Source organism: Rhea americana, unplaced genomic scaffold (assembly GCF_003343005.1).
Source record: "Rhea americana isolate MKP2758 unplaced genomic scaffold, rheAme1 scaffold_255, whole genome shotgun sequence".
NCBI classification, from domain to species: domain Eukaryota; kingdom Metazoa; phylum Chordata; class Aves; order Rheiformes; family Rheidae; genus Rhea; species Rhea americana.
Window position 1 is genome coordinate 1133186 of NW_028186374.1, and position 20441 is coordinate 1153626.

The 20441-nt window shown below is 42.4% G+C and overlaps 1 protein-coding gene across 2 annotated transcripts in view; it reads right to left on the reverse strand.

The window, feature by feature from the left end:
* The window catches only part of GSG1L (GSG1 like), a 107295-nt gene that overhangs the window by 19644 nt on the left and 67210 nt on the right, over positions 1 to 20441 (reverse strand). For both annotated transcript variants that reach the window (XM_085307254.1, XM_085307256.1), the window contains 3 exons: positions 13205 to 13357; positions 9031 to 9142; positions 4239 to 4406 (listed from right to left, as the gene is read on the reverse strand). In XM_085307254.1, the coding sequence (XP_085163380.1) occupies positions 4239 to 4406; positions 9031 to 9142; positions 13205 to 13357 (433 nt within the window). The remainder of the gene's footprint in view (positions 1 to 4238; positions 4407 to 9030; positions 9143 to 13204; positions 13358 to 20441) is intronic.

Sequence of the window (20441 nt, forward strand, 5' to 3'; positions counted from 1 at the left end):
CATGGTAACGCTCTCTCTGGGCTTCTTGTTATATATTCAAATACAACAATTAAAATCATGTGAAATGAAAAAGTAAAGTCATAATCACAGAGTACATCAGTTGACAGCAAAGCCGAGATCACGTATCAACAACCTGCTAGTTAAAAACATTGTAAGAATGTTGTAATTATTAGTACAGAGACATAAGACAGTCGTAGATGAAGTGCGTGTGCTGGGAGGTCTGTGGAGCGTTATGCTGAAGGATGAGCAGGGATGTGGCAGAGGYGTATTCCGCGCAAGAGGTCCGAGAGATGCCGGCTCTCGGATGTGATACGAGGCCTGAGCAGTACCTGTGTGGTTTGGAGGTGCATGTGCCCATACCAAAGATGGGAAGAGCATACACACGGGGCAAATGTGTATTTTAGGCTACCTGTATTAAGAGGAGCACTTCCATTTTGGAGGGAGTGTTTGGGTGTCTGCTGAGGCAGTTGTATGAACATGGATTTCAGTTTGGGAACACCACRTGCTTGGGCTGGGTTTGCTGAGTGTCTGTGAAAGTGCCTGGAGGATGTGACCAACAGGTGAAAATGTGCGGAGAGACTGAAAGGATGAAACAAAATATACAGGCCTGTGAGAAGGCAAGTAATACAAACAAATGTGTTAAACAGAGTGGCTCGGACCAGTACACAGAGGAATTGCAAGGAACAGGTTGGTCTGTAAGTATCTTGTCTAGTGTGGAGCTAGTTTTGTATGTTCTATATATATATATAGAGAGAGAGAGAGAGAGAAAAGGAGAGGTAAAAAGCATATCGGTTTTTACTGGCTGAGGTGGGACTTGTATCTGGTCTAAAGTGAATGTGTTTAATACCCTGTTAGTTGCATGGGTTTCTCYCAGGACACCTGAACCAGCATTTACTGCTGCATTCAGCTTATTGCCATTCTTTGCGGCCCAGAATTGGCACTTGACCTGGTTACCTGGTGTGTTGGTGTGAAGGTCACTGAAATTACAACTGCTCCACTATGAATTTGATTGGAGACTGAGATGTGATGTTGATTTACATATATGTAAAAATGGGAGAGTTTGAAGTGTCATATGGAGAGTGCAAGAGGAATCAGAATCGAAACATGCGATACAAATGTGGGGAGACTGAGAGGGTTAGAGCCTTCCTCGCAATTAATGTTCTTTGCTATTTGTCGTTCCAGAAAGGGTAGTAGTGATACTTTATCAAGTTCCATTAACTTTTCCCAATATAACTCAATGTATTCTGTTGCTTACAATTCTGTCATTCTGTCATCTGTAATTCTGATTTCAATAATTCAGTTCACTGTCTTTCCATCACTTACTGCTGATTTCGCCTGAGGCACACGCTGACCGCTTTCCCCTCACTGTGTATTTTTTTCCTACAAAGAATTAAAAAAAAATCCCTGTCACATCTAAAAACAAAATTAGGAAAATCATGGTCATTTCAATCCTTTCACCGATCCTTCCAGAATGTATGAAGGATAGAGGGACAACTTGTAATTTAGCAGAGGAGTCACTGTAACAAGAGACTATTAATGAGTCTATTAACCYACCTAGCTATTAACCTCAGCAAAGTAATAAGCATGGAAGGTCTCTCTTTCTTCCTGCTCAGGAGAACTCCTTATGTTTGCTACAGAAATCTCTGGTGACTCCAAATCTTCCGTCTCCTCTGAGCTTGCCAACCACTCTCTTCCACCACTGAGAAACAGCCACATCTGTCAGCAGAACAAGAACGAATCCTCCTCCTGCCTTCTGCCTCCAAATTATCTTTACATTGCTTCTAACAATAGACTTTTGGTAAACCTTCTCTCTGTRGTTATTGGCTCTTCATTCCCCGTGGAGAGGGAGGGACTCCATCCCCCCTGCTTTGTAACTGGGATCAATGTTTGTATATCCTTCACATCCTGCAATTTTAAGTAAAGCCTCAAGCTTTTCCCAAAGGACAGCAGCAGGTAACCCCATGTAGCTGCAGAGTATAACAAAGAGGTTGTATAGAGTTATCTCTAGCAGAACTCAGAAAAAGATGCTTTCCAGCATGGCATATCTACATCACTGAGCAGTAAGTGAGCCTTTCAGAAAGACCCTGCAAAATCTGAGGTCTTTTCTATTCTGTTTGTGGAACAACTATTTCTTAGTACTCGTTTGTATGACTTCCAGAGCAGCTGATACGAATCCTATCTCTGCTGTCAGTGCATGTAATTGCTCCAGTATCTCGTGTCAAGGTCCATTATAAACCCCACTGAGGCAAGGATAAGGTGTGCCTGACTCTGCATTTGGTAAAGGCAAGAGAAGAGAGCTGGGTGGTAACAGGAGGGGAGGAGAGGATGGGTGGACAGGGCACAGAGCCTGGTTTGACTGTGGACTGACCAGCATGTTTTTGAGAAGGGAGAATACTTGACGTGTGGCTCATGGTTGCACTGGGCAAGCAGTAGGTAGAGATCGCTGCTGACATGTGTATGGACAATGATTTTTGTGTGTATAAGAGTGTGGGGGAAGGGAAGCATGTTTTAGGAAGGGGGTGGTTGATGTATCATGGACCAAATATGGAAGGAGRTCGGAGGCCAGACAGTGTGTGGGAGGAAACCAATGTGTATGAAGGGGAAGACCAATGCATATGCCAAGATAGTGTGTAGACAATGTATGAGCCATGCTGGATGGAAAGGGTAGGGCTTGTGAGCATGGGAGTGTATGTATGTATCTATCTATACATATCTATATATACACACATACTTATATGCTAAGAGCTGTGCAATTGTTTAAAGAAGGCATATTCAGGGATTTCCAAGGTTTGTGAGTGAAGTGATGAAAAGCAATGTCTAAACCAGGATTAGTTGTGTGGAAGAACAGGTAGAAGAGTGAAGAACTTGATGTATGTGAAGTGGACAGTGGAAGGAAAGAGACTGTGTGAGAGAGAGAGAGAGACAGATGAGCTCTGCGTGCTGAGGGGTAGAGGCTGTGAACGCTGGGTATACTGGCATTTTGGGAGGATGTATTGAGTTTGTAGGGAAGCTTGTAACAGTTTAGTGGGGTGAGCCCTGTGTTTGGTCCAGGGCTAGCTGTTTTGTGGGTATTGGGGTATAGAGGCARTATGTTTTGTATGGTGGAGCATGTGTCCAGGAGGAGCCACAGGGGCAGTGTATCTCTATGGAGGACTTTGATCATGCAAAAGTAGAGGAAGAGGCACAATATGGGGCACTGGCTGTGCATCAGGGATGGGAAAATATCTAATGCATGTAGGTGATGTTCATWAATGTAGGGGGTGGGTGGCAGGAGAGCATGACAAGGAATGTTTCTTCTCCAGAGGACAGGAAATGCTTTATATGAAATGGAGAAGAAAAATGTCAGTTAGTGTTCCTGGTTGTCCTGTCCTTTCCATGGTGATAAAAGCACTCTCTGGCCAAGGAAGGAGCTGGGTATGGAGCGCTTTGATGAGCATCGTGGCTGTTGAGCCGTTGGCTATGAAGAATCATCCAGCTCTGCAAATGTGTGCCTGTGGGCAGGGCTGGGCAGTGCGTGCAGGCAGGCAGCATGGGCTGATGGACAGTGTATGGGGTAAGCAGAGCATAAGATGGGCAGTGTGTGATGGTGAGCTGTGTTTAAAAGGAGAGCTGGTCTGTGGAAGAGTGGTTCTAGGCCTTCAGGGCTCATACAGGATTTAGACTGAGTTTAAGGCCCTGGTAGCAGTGCATGTGGCAGTGGGGCTGTTTCTGCAGAGGAACATATTTGTGCAAAACAAGTGTGAGCTGTTTGTGTGGAGGAGCCCAGGATGGGTTGTGAGCATGTAAGTATGGAAGATGGCAGCTCAAGTGTGGCTTGGTCGTGGCTTGAAACAGTGTCAAAGCAGTGGTAGGGTTATAGGAAGGTGCTCATTACAAGTGCTGAGAAAGGATGGTTGTAACATTTGTTATACTTCTGTAATTTTCCCTGCTGAGAGAGGGAAAATCTGCTTGCATTTGCAGCATAGTTTCTTATGAAATGCTATGAATCAGACACATACTGTAAGGACTTGCCAGTCTTGTGTTTTAATGAGTATATAAGAAATGGCAGGCACTGGGACATCACAGAATTTAAGAAAACACAAACAAGTAGGAACTTTTGCGTTTCTCTTTAACACACATCTTCTCCAAGTATCTCAGAGACTTCACCCACATCTGCTGAAATGGGTGAGAGCCTGGAATTTCTGAGACTAGCAGAGTCCACAAAAGCCTCCACTGACCGAGAGACTGACTGCACTGACCTTTCTCTGAAGTACTTGATGGCTTCCTGGTCTAGGAAGTTCTGCTCTTCTCGAAAGCCCTGCTCAAAGATTTTGCGCTTGTGTCTGAACTCAATGACAGTCTTAGTGTAAGAGTTCAAGGTAGTAACGGAGGCCGCCATGCAGCAGGTGAAAGAACCCCATGCCAGACTGTGGAAAGAGAAACCAGCARACAGAGCTGGGTTAAGACAGTAGCTCATGTTGTATTTCTGGAGTCAAGAGAAACACATACATAGGATGTGATGTGACCAGGTAGGTAAGTCAGCAGCGACAAACCCATTCTCCACATCTTCAAATGATGCTGTGCTAGGGGATTCTTACTCTGCTTATGGGGTTGGGCACAACTTTTATCCCATGGAGAACCATGTGGAAGAGTACAGACCTGAACACTCTGTGCACTCTGAACGTCTAACACATCTTGAGTCCCCTATGAAATATTTCAGAGGCTTGCAGAAAAGTGTTGAAATGTATAAAGCAGTAAGAAACTTCTGGAGGAAGTTGTGCAGAGAAGTGTAATGCCCAGAGAGCTGGTCTTCTGGACCAGAGGAAGTTCTCTAGCATCCAGAGGAGACTAGCTCTGCAGTGGCACAACACTACTGCAGGGGTGTTTTCTATCTTAYTCTTTACGCCTTCATCAGAATATACTTCATCAGTATATTCTTCTTTCCTGGGTCATGGACTTTTCTAGCAGTTCCAGGTTATCTGATCTTTGAAAGCCTGATCAAAATAGAAAAGAACACTTTTGTTTTGTGGAGAGATCCAATCTGAAGTCTGTGCCCTAAGTGTGCAGCTAATTGTAGTCAGCCAGTGGCAGAACAACTGCAGGTGCCAGCCAGGAGCRTGGAGAGGCAGAGGGAGAAGGAAAGTGGAAGTGCAAAAATGACCATCCCAATGCTAGGGTGGAAACACAGCAAGTATTGGCCTGGGTCTCAGACAGGCAAGGAGCTGTTCTGCTCCCTACACATGGGATGGGTTTCTCTCTAGGATGCCTTCTGTCCTGTACACCTTTTCTCCAGCCTTTACTCACTGATTTCACATTCAGATATGGCTGAGGGAGACCCATGGCTCYAAGGAGTGTAGATGCTTTTTGAGCATAGGATGATGGCACAGGCAAGGGACTGAATCCCTCCTTTTGCTTGCARGACTTACGTACGTTTAGTCTCCCCTTGCCATCACATCAACCCTTCTGCTCCRGCTACACATAGTTCATAGCGTATTTCTAACTAATTTAGATTAACTTAATCATCTGTGTCACCTACACACTTTACCTACTCCTTTCTTACACCTTTGCTATAACCAAATATAACAATGTTATAAATTATGCAGTACAGGAAAAATACAGCCACAGTAGCATTATCTTATAAATAAGAATTATAAATAGAGCTCTCAGCATGAACTGTTTTCCTATTCTGCAAATGGTTCACAGGCAGGGAAGCAATTTTCCATTTCAAATTTAGGCAAAATTTAAAAAATAACACATCTTTGTGAACTGGAAAATCTGAAACAGAAGGTTCAAGTAAACCAAAATGACTCAATTCAATAATTTCAAGTTTTAATGTGTAACTGTGGTTGTTTAGGGAATCCCATGGTGAGAAGGTGTGTGAAGGCAGATCTTTTCTAGTACTTTTTGAACCTGTTTGCCAGTTGTAATCAAATCAGAAGAAAGGGCAGTGAGCCCTGTGATGATGGAAGTTTCCCATGGTTGGATGGAGAAGTGGAAAGGAAACTTGTGGCTATGTGTGAGCATCCAGCTACAGGAAAGCYTAGCAGACTCTGCATAGAGTCTGTGGAAAAGCTCTAACTGCCCCGAACATTTGCAGTAGGGCTTATAATCAACATCAAGGAAACCTGAAACCACCTCCTTTGCGGCACTCATTCGGTGCATGGGGAATGACAGGTGGAGAATATTTTCTTTTGAAAGTTTCTGATCATTTTTAATCCTTAATCCCAAAATGTTGAAAGGTTCAGAGAAGGAAATGCAGAATAAAAGATTCTCAAAGTGACCTCAGGTCTGATGTCTCATAATAATGAGACAGTTATGATTGGTATGCTTTAGTTTTTATGGACCTCAGTTAAATATAACTTATTTTGGGGGGTAAAGAGCACTGAGTTACATCCTACCTTAAGTGAAGATCTCTTTAACAGTGATGCCCCTCCACACCAGCTGTGACCCATATGTGGTGGGACTGTATCTGTACTGCTTCTGGTAACAGTGCTCAGGGCTGGGCTCAAGTTCCTCTGCGGTTCAGATAACTCAGGCTTTTGCATTTGTAATTTCGGGGGGGGGCAGAGCTTCAACTTCTGTTGATCTCCAGAACAACTGAGACTACCTTCCTGGAGAATCCCCTGGCTTACTCCAGGCATGTGCCAAAGGGCAGAGCAACATCTAAGTTTTCCCAGTGGCTTGTAAAATAACAGACCAGTTGGTGCATTTTGAACCCTGAGTTCCCTAATTAGATCACAAGCAGCCATCGCTCATTTTGAAGAGAGGAATAAGTATCATTTCCATTTGACAGAGAGGAAATAGAGTCAAAGAACCAATAGTTTTTCCACTGTCACATGCAAAACCTGATAGCCTGGATCTCCACTCATGGCCCTTGGCCATGGGTAAATTGTTCCTTGGCACCACTCTTCAGCAATATTTAAATTCTTMCTACTCTAACAGATTGTTTAGTAGGATGCTGCAATGATACTTTGTACAGCAGGCTGTAAATAACACTGATGTTTACAGTGCTGATATAGGGATATTTAAATCTCATGCTTCAAGGCATCACTTGGACCCAAAGGGAACAGGAGGAAATTCCTACAAGTGCAGAGATCCCAAGTTCGCTCRGGCTGCATGGGCACTTGGTTTAGTCTTCCTTCAGATAGGTGCTCAGTCTGGGCAACGCTGGGGCAGTTGCGGTTCTCTAGTCTGCATGGCAGCGATGGTTCAGTGTCAGCTGGAAGGAAGAAGCTTTGTTTTTGCAGTGCACGTTTCAGATGTTCCTTTGCCAGGTCTGCTACCAGTCATTGACCTGGCGTGAGGAAGCCCGTGGCCTTCCTCAGGCTGCTGAGCCCCAGTGCAAGGGTGAAAATGCTGCTGCTGTTCGTATCTGTTTCGGAGGGACAGTTACAAGCCGCTGTTTGCTCAGTGGCCGGCTTCCTGCATTGGCAGGTGCGTTGCCTTGAAGGGCAACAGAGTTAGGGTAGGAAGAGAGATTACTAACTCTGCACAGTTGTCTTGTGATAGCAGTAGCTTGAGTGGAGGCTGGAGCTTTAACTAGAGTTAACAGCTTTAGTTGGAGCTTTAACAGTCACTGCAAGGAGTGAAGCTGAGGCTCCAGTTCAGGGATGTGCGAAAAGCTGAGGCTGCTCCCACATATTCGCCTGCTCATGGATGTCTCCAGCATCATCCCTAGTCTTTAAAACAAAGCTTATCCTACCCTGGCTCTGGCTTACTGGACAGCAAGCAGTGTTGGGTGCTGTGATATCAGGATGGCGTTTGGGCTTCTGAATAACCCTCATGTTACTCAGAAACATGTAAATGTGTGTAGAATTAATGGGCCCAAGGGGGCTCAAAACACCCTACAGGACCCATGGGGTCTCTTGTCTTGCATAAGATAAAGGAGAATAGTGAGTGCTTTATCACACTAAACATTTAACACCATTCTGAACTGTATTTCAGTAAATTATAAAATATGTTATTAAAGACAGATAGATAATACTCATTGTTATTTAACTATATTAATATACAGTTAATATCATTATAAAAATTATAAATGTGTTTATAAGTATTCTAAGTATATGAATATACTACGCTTATAAGTTTGTCATATGCAATAAATATTATTTATAAACAAAATTAACTATATTATAAATCTAATAMAATTTATAGTTTGTAATATGTTACWAAAATGTTAATAATGCCTCCCATAAAACACAGTGTAGTGGGGGGCAAAAGAGACACTAATGATCTTCCTGCAGTGCTGTACGTAAGAAGTATTTGTATTCCTTTATTGCTGTTTCCAAAGATTGTTTTCTCTGCTTTGAGAAGAAATTAAAATCATGGAGTATATTCAGAAATGAAAARAAAGAAAGAGTTTTCCCCAGCCATCCAAGGAGTTTGATGTCTCTAGAGGACTATGAATGTTGCTTGCAATGCAGTTATTTCTATTCTCTGCATTCTCCTATTCTTATTACAGTTCTTGTAAAGTTGGAAACAATAAAACACACCTGACACATCGGCCAAATTATTTCTTTGTGATTTTCAGATGATAACTGGAAAAGTTAAAACTAAACGAAACAAAAAACAACCTCTCCCCAAAATGTCTTGTCTGATTTTCCAGGACTTTTCCCCGTGATTCACAAGGAAGTATCATGGTGCCAGGAGCACTATGCCTTCCTCTGCAGTTGTGTTAAAAATCCCAGTGTAAGGTTCAACTGAGACATTAATTAAAAACAAAAAAAGCTAAGTCTCTGAAATGTCATGGCAATTATGTACCTAAATTGAACTTTAATGAGAGTGCTCAATCTATGTTGGTAATTGTGGCTGCTGTTTATTTACAAATGCTATGTAGCTGCTGATACGCACAGCTGCTGCTGCACAGTTACTGGAAACTGTCCTCTAACGTCTCAGCAATTGTATGTCCACGGTGGGTTTTGGCTCCTAGGATTTTGGCAGCTGGAAATTCGTATATGTGTTCCTGGAAGTTGGAGGTGATATGTACAACTGCCTAACAGATTGATCAGACAACCCCAAAATGAAAAGATATTAACTGGTAGGGACACTTACCAGAAGGACCATCCATAGTCCCATGAATGTGGTCTCCAGTCCTCTGGCCCAAGGCTGACTGTCACTTGGAAAACTTGAGTATACATCATGTGTGCCACCATCCCCAAGAGACCTGGAAAGCAGGAATTATAATAGGATTTCTTAATGCTAATGTTTGTTTTAATTCTTGAGAGGGCTACTGCTGGAAATGCTTTGAAAGCTTCCAGTGAAGGGCTGTTGGACTTTTTATGTCTTCTATTCTACTGTGGAGGAGRGAGCTGCATGGGCAGAGGAAAGGGGTGGCTAAGAGCTCTTTTTTTTGCATAATTCTGAATTCTCAGTTGAGAGAATAATTAAAGGAAGAAAATCTTTGAAGAAAATGTTGCTCAATTAGCATCACTGCCAGTGCTGCTGCTGTAAACCAAGGCTGTGTCACCCACAAGATAATTCACTTAGCCCATCTCAGGCAATCCTCAGGTAAGGAGAGAGACTTCTGAAGGCAATACTAAACTGAATGTGCTAATTCCAAACAGAACCGTATTTTATCTGAACAATTGCTAAGATGCATAAATTTAAACACATAAAATCTTGGATGTTATACAAGGAAATAAAGCTGACTCAATATTCCTGTTGATATGCGGTGGGAGCATACCACAGGAATACTATTGATTGTATGGTGTTGAAGACGCTTGCGTTTGTGACACCATTATGTTTTACTGAGATAATTACAACTGGGTGAAGATAAGACAATGTATGAGTCAGTCTACTCACTATGATATTAAAGAATCTCAGATTCTCTACAACAGCCAGGGATGTATTGCTGTTAGTAACTAGACGGTTCAGAATGATGACACCAGCTGAGCTCAGGAAAGGCAGTTAGCTTCAACAGCAGAGCAGAATCATCCAGATCGCAAATAGATCTTGGGCCTACAGATGACAAAGAACCCCTTGGGCTTCAAAATGGTTCAAGGCACTTTGAAACTGATGTTCTGCAGCAGTGGAGTGCAGTGTCAGCCCATACAGTRCGTATTAACTGAGGTCACCACTTACTGCTATCTCTGACCGTCCACTCTGCTCTGCAGGGGCCCTTCCTCCACATGAAAGATCCTCATTTGCTCTCTCCAGACCCAAATTTTGGCTCTTGACTCTTGTTTACTTTCCGAGCCTAATGAACTTCATTTGTCTCACCACACTTGTGGATGATTCAGGGCAATTCTAGGGGAGGGAGATCGGGGGGAATGTCATGTTAGTGTTGTGGTATGTTAAGCAGGACCTTCAGCAAGACAAATGTCATATTTGATACAAATAACTGCAGAGGCTGAAAGCGGATATTTTATTACCAGRAACTGCAGTGATTTGCTCAGCTGCTTTGTGTCGGTGTGACACACTGGGAAGTTAGGAGTGGAAAGCAGCGATTCACATTGGCAGAAATGAGATATTGGCAGGGTGGGCGGCCTAATGGGAGCACAGCAACCTGGTACGCACCTTGCTTGTTTCTGGCTATATTTAATTTCCAGAATTCATTGGGAGCCTGCAGTACTTTTTAAATCAGGGTATTTTTCTCCAGTTGACAGTTACGGCATTGATGTTAAAGTTTGTGGACYGCTGTTCGTATACCTACTGTCAGTAACTTTTCAACCTTGATAAAACATTACAGACAGACTGCCCAGAGACGTGTCGTCGTCACTCACAGCCATCAGCAAGTCTGACGCAGCCAAGACTACCTTCAGCAAAGCAGTTCTTTTCTATCATACGAAACCTTCATGGGGGTTTCAGCAATGTTCAAATCTTGCACTTGAAGGGACTGTGTGGGAGTCCAGGATGACAGCCCGTTGATACAGGTGAGCAGGAGGTCATCAGCAAGTCCTGCTCTAACACCAGGACCAAAATGAAACTGTGCCACTTGTTGCTTTTTCTGCCTAATAGGAAGAGGGTTGGAGGAGGACATCTRTCTGGCTGTACTGAGAAGAGCATTATACAATGTATAAGCTACAGGACMGCAATGCATGTCGTCTTTACTGTGCTGCTTCATGCACTTTTCATTTGTTCCTGATGCCACCCATAGGTTTAGTTTATTTTACACATACCTTGCCGACTTCTCCATGTGGATACCCCAAGATATTTTATGTTGCATTTTTAATGTTCATATTTTGGATAAAATGACCTGTCTTTAACAGAAATAAACAAATGCAATATTTATCCTTTCCTGTAACCTGCTGTTTAAGAGCTGGACAAATAAGACAAAATGCCTGTATGCCTGCTCACCTGGACGCCAGGGCAATGCACGCGTSTGGTACCTTGCAGTTGGAAAATCTGACAATATGGTGGGACTGTAGCAGAAGCACTGACCACGTAATTTTTTTTTTTGAGATCGTTAGACCTGCAGGACTAGAGCTATTTCTAGGTCTCAGAGATGGAAGAGCTTAAGGAACTAGTTTTGGAAAAGCTAATGTACTTTGAAGCACTTTTGGAGAACTTTCCTAAAAATATTACTTATGGAATATATCACGTGAACATGAATTTTACAAGAGAGGCCGTTTACCTGGTACATTGCTGAAACACAGGGCATATGGAAAATCTTTTTGATTATGAGAGTGATTGGAGCAGGCTGCTCAGAGAGGTTGGGGAGTCTCCATCCCTGGAGATACTCAAAAGCTATCTGTAAAGGTTCTTGGGCAACTTGCTCTAGGTGACTGTGCTTGTGCAGGGGGGGTTGGACTACATGATCTTTAAAGGCCCTTTCCAGCCTCAAGCATTCTGTGATTCTATGATCACCATTTTTTTTTTCAGATACATCCTAAGCCAGAAGTTYTCTGCATTCTAAATTTATGCTACTTAAGAATTAAAACTTGGAGTAGGGTTGCCAGTACAGAGGAGCAGCATGTTTTTTCCAGAATTTGGGTGAGAAAAAAATGGAAACCATAAATAAATTTTCAAATAAAATTTTCATTTTTTCAGCTTTGGAAAAAGTGGAGTCTTTTTCTAAAATTAGTCTTCTTTCCTTCCTCTGATATTTTGTTACTGAAAATAACAGCTAGCATTTATTTTATTGCCTCTTCCTCTTTTTCCATCCCTGTCCCCTGTAAAATTTTAAAATTTATATTTGGAATCTGATGTCATTTTGTTTGTAAAAGAGGAAGGAAAAAAGAACAACAAGGATGTCTAAAAGAATACTATAATTTTTACAAAACTTACAACTGCAATTAACATCAAAAAGAAAAGAGAAGCAGCATGGAAATAATTACCTGAATGCTGAAGAATTCAGTGCTGCTTGTTTTTGAAAATTGAACAGAAATGACATTTTTTTTTATCCAAACAACATCCAGAGCTGAAAAGTATACTTTGGCCATTTTCCCCAGAATTTTTTGTCCTCTCAGATCCACTTCTGATCTAAGTTTTATGCCACAAATTGCACTGCGCAGTTTGAAACAATCCCTGAGAATAGAAACTTCTCYGCAGAAATGAGCGCTGCACGTTATAATCTCTTGGCTTGCAATGCACTAGGCTAAAACACACTTGCTCTCTTTTGTTGCAGAAGTCCTTCCTGCCGGAGAAGTCCGTGCAGGAGTGCTCACAAAGGACAGCTGTTGCTGGCTGCTTCTCGAATTCCTGGGAAGCTGCTGTCTAAACTAGGGAGATTTTAGCTCAGAAGTGAAAAGACCTTTAACTACATGGTTATGTTTGATAACTTCCTTTAGAGAAGTGAATTCCTTACCGAAGTACTAAAGGACTCCCAAGTACAGACCAAGCTGGAAAATAGCCTGAAACAGTTGCTCTGGAAGATGTACATGTCCCACTTTATTCTTAGGGTTGGTTGCTCTTAAGTGTAATTGCTAGAACCCTATTTTTCTTAGGATTAACAACGCAAGAAGAATTTTCAACACTATACATTTTTCACCTCCTATGGGAAAGCCAGTGTTATGCTGCTGAAAAAAGGAGACTTAGGGAGGCCGTGGTTGTAGGTGGGGTGGGGGCTAATTACTGCAATGTCTTTGGGAATTCAGGACTATGCATTTCTACTTCTCCCTGGCAAGAGGCAACTTTGTTATGCTGGCCTTGTGCCAAACTTGCAGTGAAAATGGGATGGCAGAATGTGGATAAAAGAGTCATGTAGCCCCATATTTTTATTCTTTCAAAGTTTTAGAAATCCATTTTATTCTTGTTCCTAGGGCAACCGAAAAGGGAAGATTCATACCTGAGAGCACAGTGAAGACAGCAGCAAAGGCATTTAACTTGAGCCCATCTATCACACTGCTTGAATGAAAGAGCTCTAGGCACATAAGGCTGAATCCAACGACTAACAGCATGATGTATAACACCTCAGATACTACTGACAGCCACAGGACACCTGCAACGTACAAGAGCAGCAACCAGTCACTTATTTGGTAAATACTTTCAAAAGCTTAAAATAAATTGGGAAATCAGTAATATATAGCAGTAGTTGGCTATTCAGACAGTTCAAATTTAGCAGACAACCACCCAAACTCTCTGGAGAAATACAGCAAGCTGTGAAGGAATGTGTGAAGATGTGAAGGTTGGTAAAGATACTGGAGAAAGAGAAAGCTGTTGCCTAGGATCCCAGTTTGGCTAAAGACTTCACTGGTATACCTAGATCATCTKGGCTCCTGTGACCCAAAACAAGAGACACAGGATCCATTTTTCTCTGCTATGTCATGGTTTGGTTGAGCAGAATTTAGGATACATGATGATGATGGCACACATTACCCTGCGGTATATGGGCTGGTGAGAGATGAAAAGGTCTGGACTTCTTTTCACAAGGCTGTTGAAAGCAAATGATTTCAGTTCAGGTTTTAAAATGCATACCAGTCTTGAGCATCAAGTACCAGAGCCTTGTTCTATAGAAGTCTCTTTCTTAGAAGCTGGTGTCCTGCAGAATGACTGTTCTGACTTRGGGAGTTTGGATCCACTGCACAGATCTCTACTGCTGGGACCARTAGATAAACTTCCAGAATACCAGTGCCTGTAGCCAGTTATTTATAACATATTGGTGAAAGAGCTGCAGATATAAATTTAGGCTGCCTCTGCACCCTCAGGTCCCAAATATAATCCTGTAGATGAAGAGAAAAGCTGCTGTGCCCCATTGGAACTCATGTTCTGCAGGACTTTGGAGACGTGCACAGGGAAGTGGTTCTGGCAGTGTTTGGTAAAATGGCAGGCTGAGATCGGTGCATCCACTGCAGATGTTACATTTGGACCTTTCAGCCCAAAGCCTYTGGCATGATCTGAATCTTTTAAAATCACCAGGCCATGGGATAAATTTGGGAGGATGGTAACAGATGACAACATTAAGTCCCTGCCAGATTTCCAATAGTTGTTTCAAAATGAGAATCTGCTAGAATTCTTTGCTAAGCTCATTGCTAGAGAATTCACCTAAAACAATGAGCAGTGATGGAAAATTTCAGTATAAGCAGTTGAAACATGAAAAGTTGAAGCATCAGAAGATGATGGCTTGTATGAGAAAATTTTAGTCTGTAACCATAGAGACTGCTACAGACTCCACTTAATATTAGTATATTCTCTCCTAACTGTAAGAGCTTGTGTGTTATAATGGCTATAGTTGAGCTTATCAAATCAGGCATGCAGCGTCACTGTTATGGAAATATTTGAATCTCCTCTTAGTGACCAGGAAGATCTCAACTCATGTTTTGCCTGGGAACTTGTCTTTKTAATTTCATCTGTTAATATACGCTGTTAGTTGTTGCTACTAGACTTGACCTTTTGAGTTTGAGAGCAGCACTACAGAGATTGGTGATAAATAAACCTTTTAATTTCTTACTGCGACTTTATATGTACTGTTGCATCTGTCAACAGCAACCAGCTGTTTATGTCATCGCTATTAGTCAGTTGGGTGTCAGAGCGACTGGCAAGCTTTTCTGAAAAGAAGTGYGAGAGACCAGCAGCAAGGGTGTTGTTCAGAGATACGGCAGGATTAAGGAGGGATTTTATGTCATATCCTCACAAACAGAAGTTCTTATGACAAGAAAATGATGAAATGCTCTTTAGRTTATCTAAGCCTGACCTATAAACTGAAGTAGCAGAGAACCCTAATTAGTCCTAATTCATAAATGTCTCAACTCCACCTGGAAAGAGTGATGTACAACATATCTGTCAAGATGTTTGTTTACTGYCCTGATTAGACTTTCAATGTTATGGTGTAACTCTGTCCTCTGCTTCCCTGAGTATGAAATCTATCCCCTTGTTTCAGTCCCTTTCCCTGCAAGACTTCTTTCTTTTCCAGTTACCCTATGCACATCCCTACGTGACCGCTACCCTCACCCTCCTGAGACTAATGGGTCCTCAAGGATCATATGCATGATATGCCCTGAATGCTCCTGCACCTTTCCAGCACATGAAGCTGGAAAAATACATTTTAATTGTGCAGAATGGTGCTGAAAATGGCATTGCAGAGCACAGCATCCTACAGCATCACTGTAGTATCTGTGCCTACTACTTCTAGTAACATGTAATTTCAGTACTAGCAGTGTTAAATAGGTTGTTCGTCATGAATTTCTTTGTGGCATCTTCATGAAAAATAYTGATTTAATGTGATTTTACGAGCATCTGGTTGTCTTTAATCCAGGCATTTACAGGCACATTTTACCCTGGCTTTTCTGAAGTTTGGTAGTGATTTTGAAGGAATAACAAGTAGGGGGTTTCAGACTTGTCCTCCAGTGTTCCTATCTTCATCTGTCTTTTGAATGTGGACTTAGATTATTAGGGTCCTCATGTGACAAGAGGATTCCAGAGTCTGTTCTAYATGAATGCCTGCTACAGAGATAGGCATGCAAGAAACACAGAGACTAGTCTGCTCAAGAACTTTATCTGGTGCTCCAGTCTGCCTTGCATCTCCTGTCAAAGTCTCTGGCCTGCTTCAATGTTAAATGCAGACTGGAGAACTGGCAGTTCAGGAATAATAGAAGACACCTCAAGACCACATCCTGATGTTCAGTGTTGTTTGAAGTAGACTTATCAAGTAAACATGATTCMTTTTTGGAGCAGAAGCTTTTCCTAAAATGCTGTGCTCATTTGAAAGTCAGACCTAGATTTACTTGGTAAGTAAAACATGCCACCTGTCTTTAATTTTGGTCAGAGYTGTAAACAACCAAAAATACTAACTTCACTTTCAAAGTTCTGGTCTATCTCTCTTCAGCTGATTGCTACTGCTTCCCCCTCACCTCCAAGTGCCAAAAGAGTATCCTCTTCCAAAACCCTTCACTCTGAAAAATGAACTACAGTTGTCATTCATTCACCTTACAGCGGCTTGTGAATGTTTTAGATTGACTAAGAAAATCARGAAGCTGCAGCTTTTCTAAGTTTCCAGAATGTCTGCTAAAAGCTTAGACAGTTCCTTGATATTTACATGTCACCAAGCTCCAAGAATGTACTATGAAATAAATAGTTTAATGCAGTTAACAGGGAGAAGGAAGGAAAGGTGAATTTTAATGTAAATRTCATCAAAAAGACCTCAGAGCTAATTGCTTCAAGAAGTTAGGAAAGCTAATTTGGGCTGAGACCCCTGGGGATTTCTCCGAGTTGGCTCGTGGGGATTAGTTCATGTACATCAGCTGTACCCAAGTTTTATTTATTGCTCCCCTATGAAATGGTGCTTAACGGCGGATGCTGCAGGTGCAAGTGTGGTGTGTTTGAGGAAGCCGATGAGTTGCACACCGTGTCCCCTTGAAAGGGCCCGGGTTAACGTATCCAGAAGGAGAGCGAGCGAACCAGCTCGACTGCGGAGCCCGTGGCCTACCTTCTCGATTTATCTACACKCTTCTGCGTTTGACAATCGTTTGATAAAGCGGACAAAAGGCCTGTGGCAGCAGCCCTTGGGACTTCACTGTCTTCTCAACAGCTTTCCCTTCTCATTTATGGATTTTGCACTTAGTCTGGAAAGTCACCCTTGGCATCTCATTTCTTTCCTTCCCATACGGTCCAGACTGAGGCGCATTTTGGAGATTCCGGCACTTCCTTACGACTGCGGGAGGTGTGGGTTCAGAGCCATTCCCACTGAGCAAGGATCTGYACTAYGCAAGAGATGAGCTGCTTCTCTCTCTCTTTCTCTCCCTGYCTTTGCACTTTGATTTACTAATGGAGTGGAGGAGAGCATGTTAATAGGGTTTATTTTTATTTTTCTGAGCAGTCTGAACAGKTTAGCATCTGCAGCCCCTGAACAAGGAGGTGATGTTTTTTGGATTTCTGTTCTTAAGTCCACTAAGGAAATCTGCCCTTTTTTTGACCATTCATRTTCACTGCCATGACCATCCTCCCTGATGCCTATGTAAAAAATCACTTACCGGTTRAAACCATTATCCAAATCTGCCTTCTCCCTTCCTAGCCTTCAGTAGTCTCACCATAAATCCATCTCAGAAGCAATCTCCCTACAGTCTGGCACATGCTGAATTAATCTAGACCATACCCAAAGAACAAATACAAACTTTGCTGACACATCTTCACCTACTATAGAGCCTTGAAAAGCTCTGGGTTCACTTCTTGGAATAAAATACACACAAAGCAAACTCAGATAATTGTTAAACTGTTTTCAGTAGAAGGTGGAGATTTTTCGTARAAGTCACTCCATCTCTCAGTTCTGAAACAGCTTCCAAGGCTAATGTTAGGCAAAAAAACCCCACAATTTTACCAGATACCAAAAATCATGGACTCCGAACAGTTTAGCTTTAGGGAGCATTATACTCTCTACCACTATTCCAAGAAGGAATAAACTATGTCTCCCTCTTTCTGCTGCGTTGTAACTACTTCACCTGCTTCACCCTACCTTCACTCTCTTTGCCATGTACCAGCTAGGCCCTTCTGATGCACCAGCTGATACAATTTAATTGGACTCAGAGCAGTTGGTCTCAACTTATGTTTGGCTATGAAGTTTGCAGCTTCTGTTTCAAATCAGAAAAAGGTAGTGTGTGCAAAAGTATGCTTACTTTTTCCCATGATGCTAACTGGCCTAATAAAAAGTCTTGCTGAATCTTGCCTTGTCTAAATTTTGGAACATAAGGGCTTTTTGGGATTTGAGCCAATACTCTTTAGGGGGAGAGAACATCTTTTTGCTATGTGGTTGTGCAGTGCTCAGTGACGTGACATTCCTGTTCACAGGAACAGCGCAGATAAATAACACGTAAAGGCAACGGGACAGTGTTGGATTGCTGAGGATTATCCACTGATGGTTGTGATGTACTGAAAGGAAGGTAACAGAGCTGAGATGGAGCATGATGGTTATCAGAGACTCTCCCCTGTGGTGGACAGCGGCACCCATTTACCAGTCTGACTTGCTGTCTTAGGTGGTTTGCTGCTTGCCAGGGGATCTGATCTAGGACRCTGCAGAGGAATTACCAAGGCTATCTGGCCCAAAAATGAGAGTTTACATCTCGTGATGTAAAATGATGAGTTTACATCTCATGATGTAAACTGAGTATCAGCTCTGTGCCCTTTTTTAATGTGTTTAATGTGGGAGAAGGTCATACATGGAGTATTCACATAATTCTGACTATGTTTTGTCCTGCCTGCTTTGATTTTGAATTTCAACAGAAATAATAACATCCTGCAAAYGCAAACTGTGTCTGGCTTTTACATCTTCTTGTAGCTGTCAGAAGGAGAACAGTAGATTCAGGTTATTAATTCAGGAGACTGTCTCTCTGTTCTGTGCTGATGCTGAAGTGATCTCCCACTGCGCTTCTCTCGACATGAGATTCATGAGGCAGTCACTTGGCATCACTTACTTCCACTTACAGTATCAGATGCATCCTTCCTGCAGAGGAGAGAGCTCCTTCTCTTGAGGAGACCTCAGTTGTTCCTAGGTGACAGGAAAGAAGCTCTCTTGAGGGTTTTTCTTTCCTTTCTCTGTCTTCACTGCTGTCACTTTTTCTGGTGTAGTCCTCACCAGCCTGAGTCCTCTGCCCTAGTATTTTCTCTGACTTAACTCAACTTTWGTGAAAATCTTTTCTTCAGAGGAATTAGTGCTTGAATCATTAGGAGTCTCCTACCTGCCTGGCTAGTATCTGAGGGTCTGTATTCTTAGAAAACATTATCTTTCCTTCATTTTCTTTTTTTTGGGGGGGGGTCTATGTCCTGCTTATGCTTTTGCCTTGCCTCTTCATTGAACTGACTGTTATGTGTGCACAAGTGCTGTGGGTTTTGTGTACAGAGCTCACCTAAGTTGTGCATGTTATGTCAAGGATGTTTCTCATTACTGCAGAAAGATTTCAGGTTCTGACCTGCCTCCTCCTCAGKATTTGCAGCAGTCAGGCTGCTGTGTGTCATTCCTGCTCATGTTGTAAGAAATAATACTGCAACATTGTAGCAGCAATATAGTAAGTCTCCATGTGAGAAGCTCTAGGAAGGGAAGAGCTTTTATTAAAAAAAATGAAGAAAACTGATTTCACTCATGCACCCATACCTGCATTCTCACAAGCCCAAGTGTGCGTGCAAGGAGTCTACCCAACATGCAAGCACCAAGATCACATGTTCACCAGTCGTTCCAGGATTCCCTGAAATGATATGAAGGGCAAGGGATGCCAGCTGCCAAGTCCCCCTCATGTCTTCTGGGCTCTTTGTTGGTTAGCAACCATGCTGTAAGTTTGGATGTGCCTTTTTGTCACCACTAGGAGCTGACAGTGGCCTGTTAGTCACTTAGTGGCACGCTAACAGTCACACATTCTGTTAGTCACTGTCTGTTAATCACAGTTTACTCACTGTTCTTTGTCTCCCAACCTGGTGTCCTGAGAAGCTGCAGGTAGATGAGCACTAAAATTTGATGACCTAGTAATCTAGATASCATCAGCTCCTGCCATTCTTATCTCTCTTGTCCTGCCATTTCTTCCTCTGGTGCTTCTACACCAACCATTCACTCCCCATTCCTACCAGTCTTAGTGCTGCTATTACAATCTTCTCCAGTGCTGCTGAGATTGATTGTTATGTTTGTGTACTGTGAGCCATCCGGGTACTTTTCTCCTGTCCCACAAACACGACACTGTCTTTGCGGTGGCCCAGGCTCCACAAACTGTGGAGCTGTTCCTGGAGGGTCATTATCTGCAGGACAATGTCCCTTTTTAGCTAAAACATCTTAAGTGCAGTGTCTAGTGTGAAAGGCTCATCTAGAACCTGAGATGGCAAAGCTGGGATTCTCTGGAAAGGTCCACATAAGTCAGTTTATATCACAGGATTCCTGCTCAGAAGGACTTTTCTATTTCATATTATCTGTTTTCAAAACAGGTTGCTGTACTGCTATATCATCACCTGCTTTGCCTAAATGAAAACATAGCCCTGCTGAAAGCATATTTCTCAACTGTGTCATCTGTCGTTGTCCAGAGATTTTGATTTCACAAGGAAAATCAGCAAGCTAGCTAGGATTTTGCTGAACTTTTTKGGGTCTCTGAATGTTGCATGATTGTTATTTTCTCAAT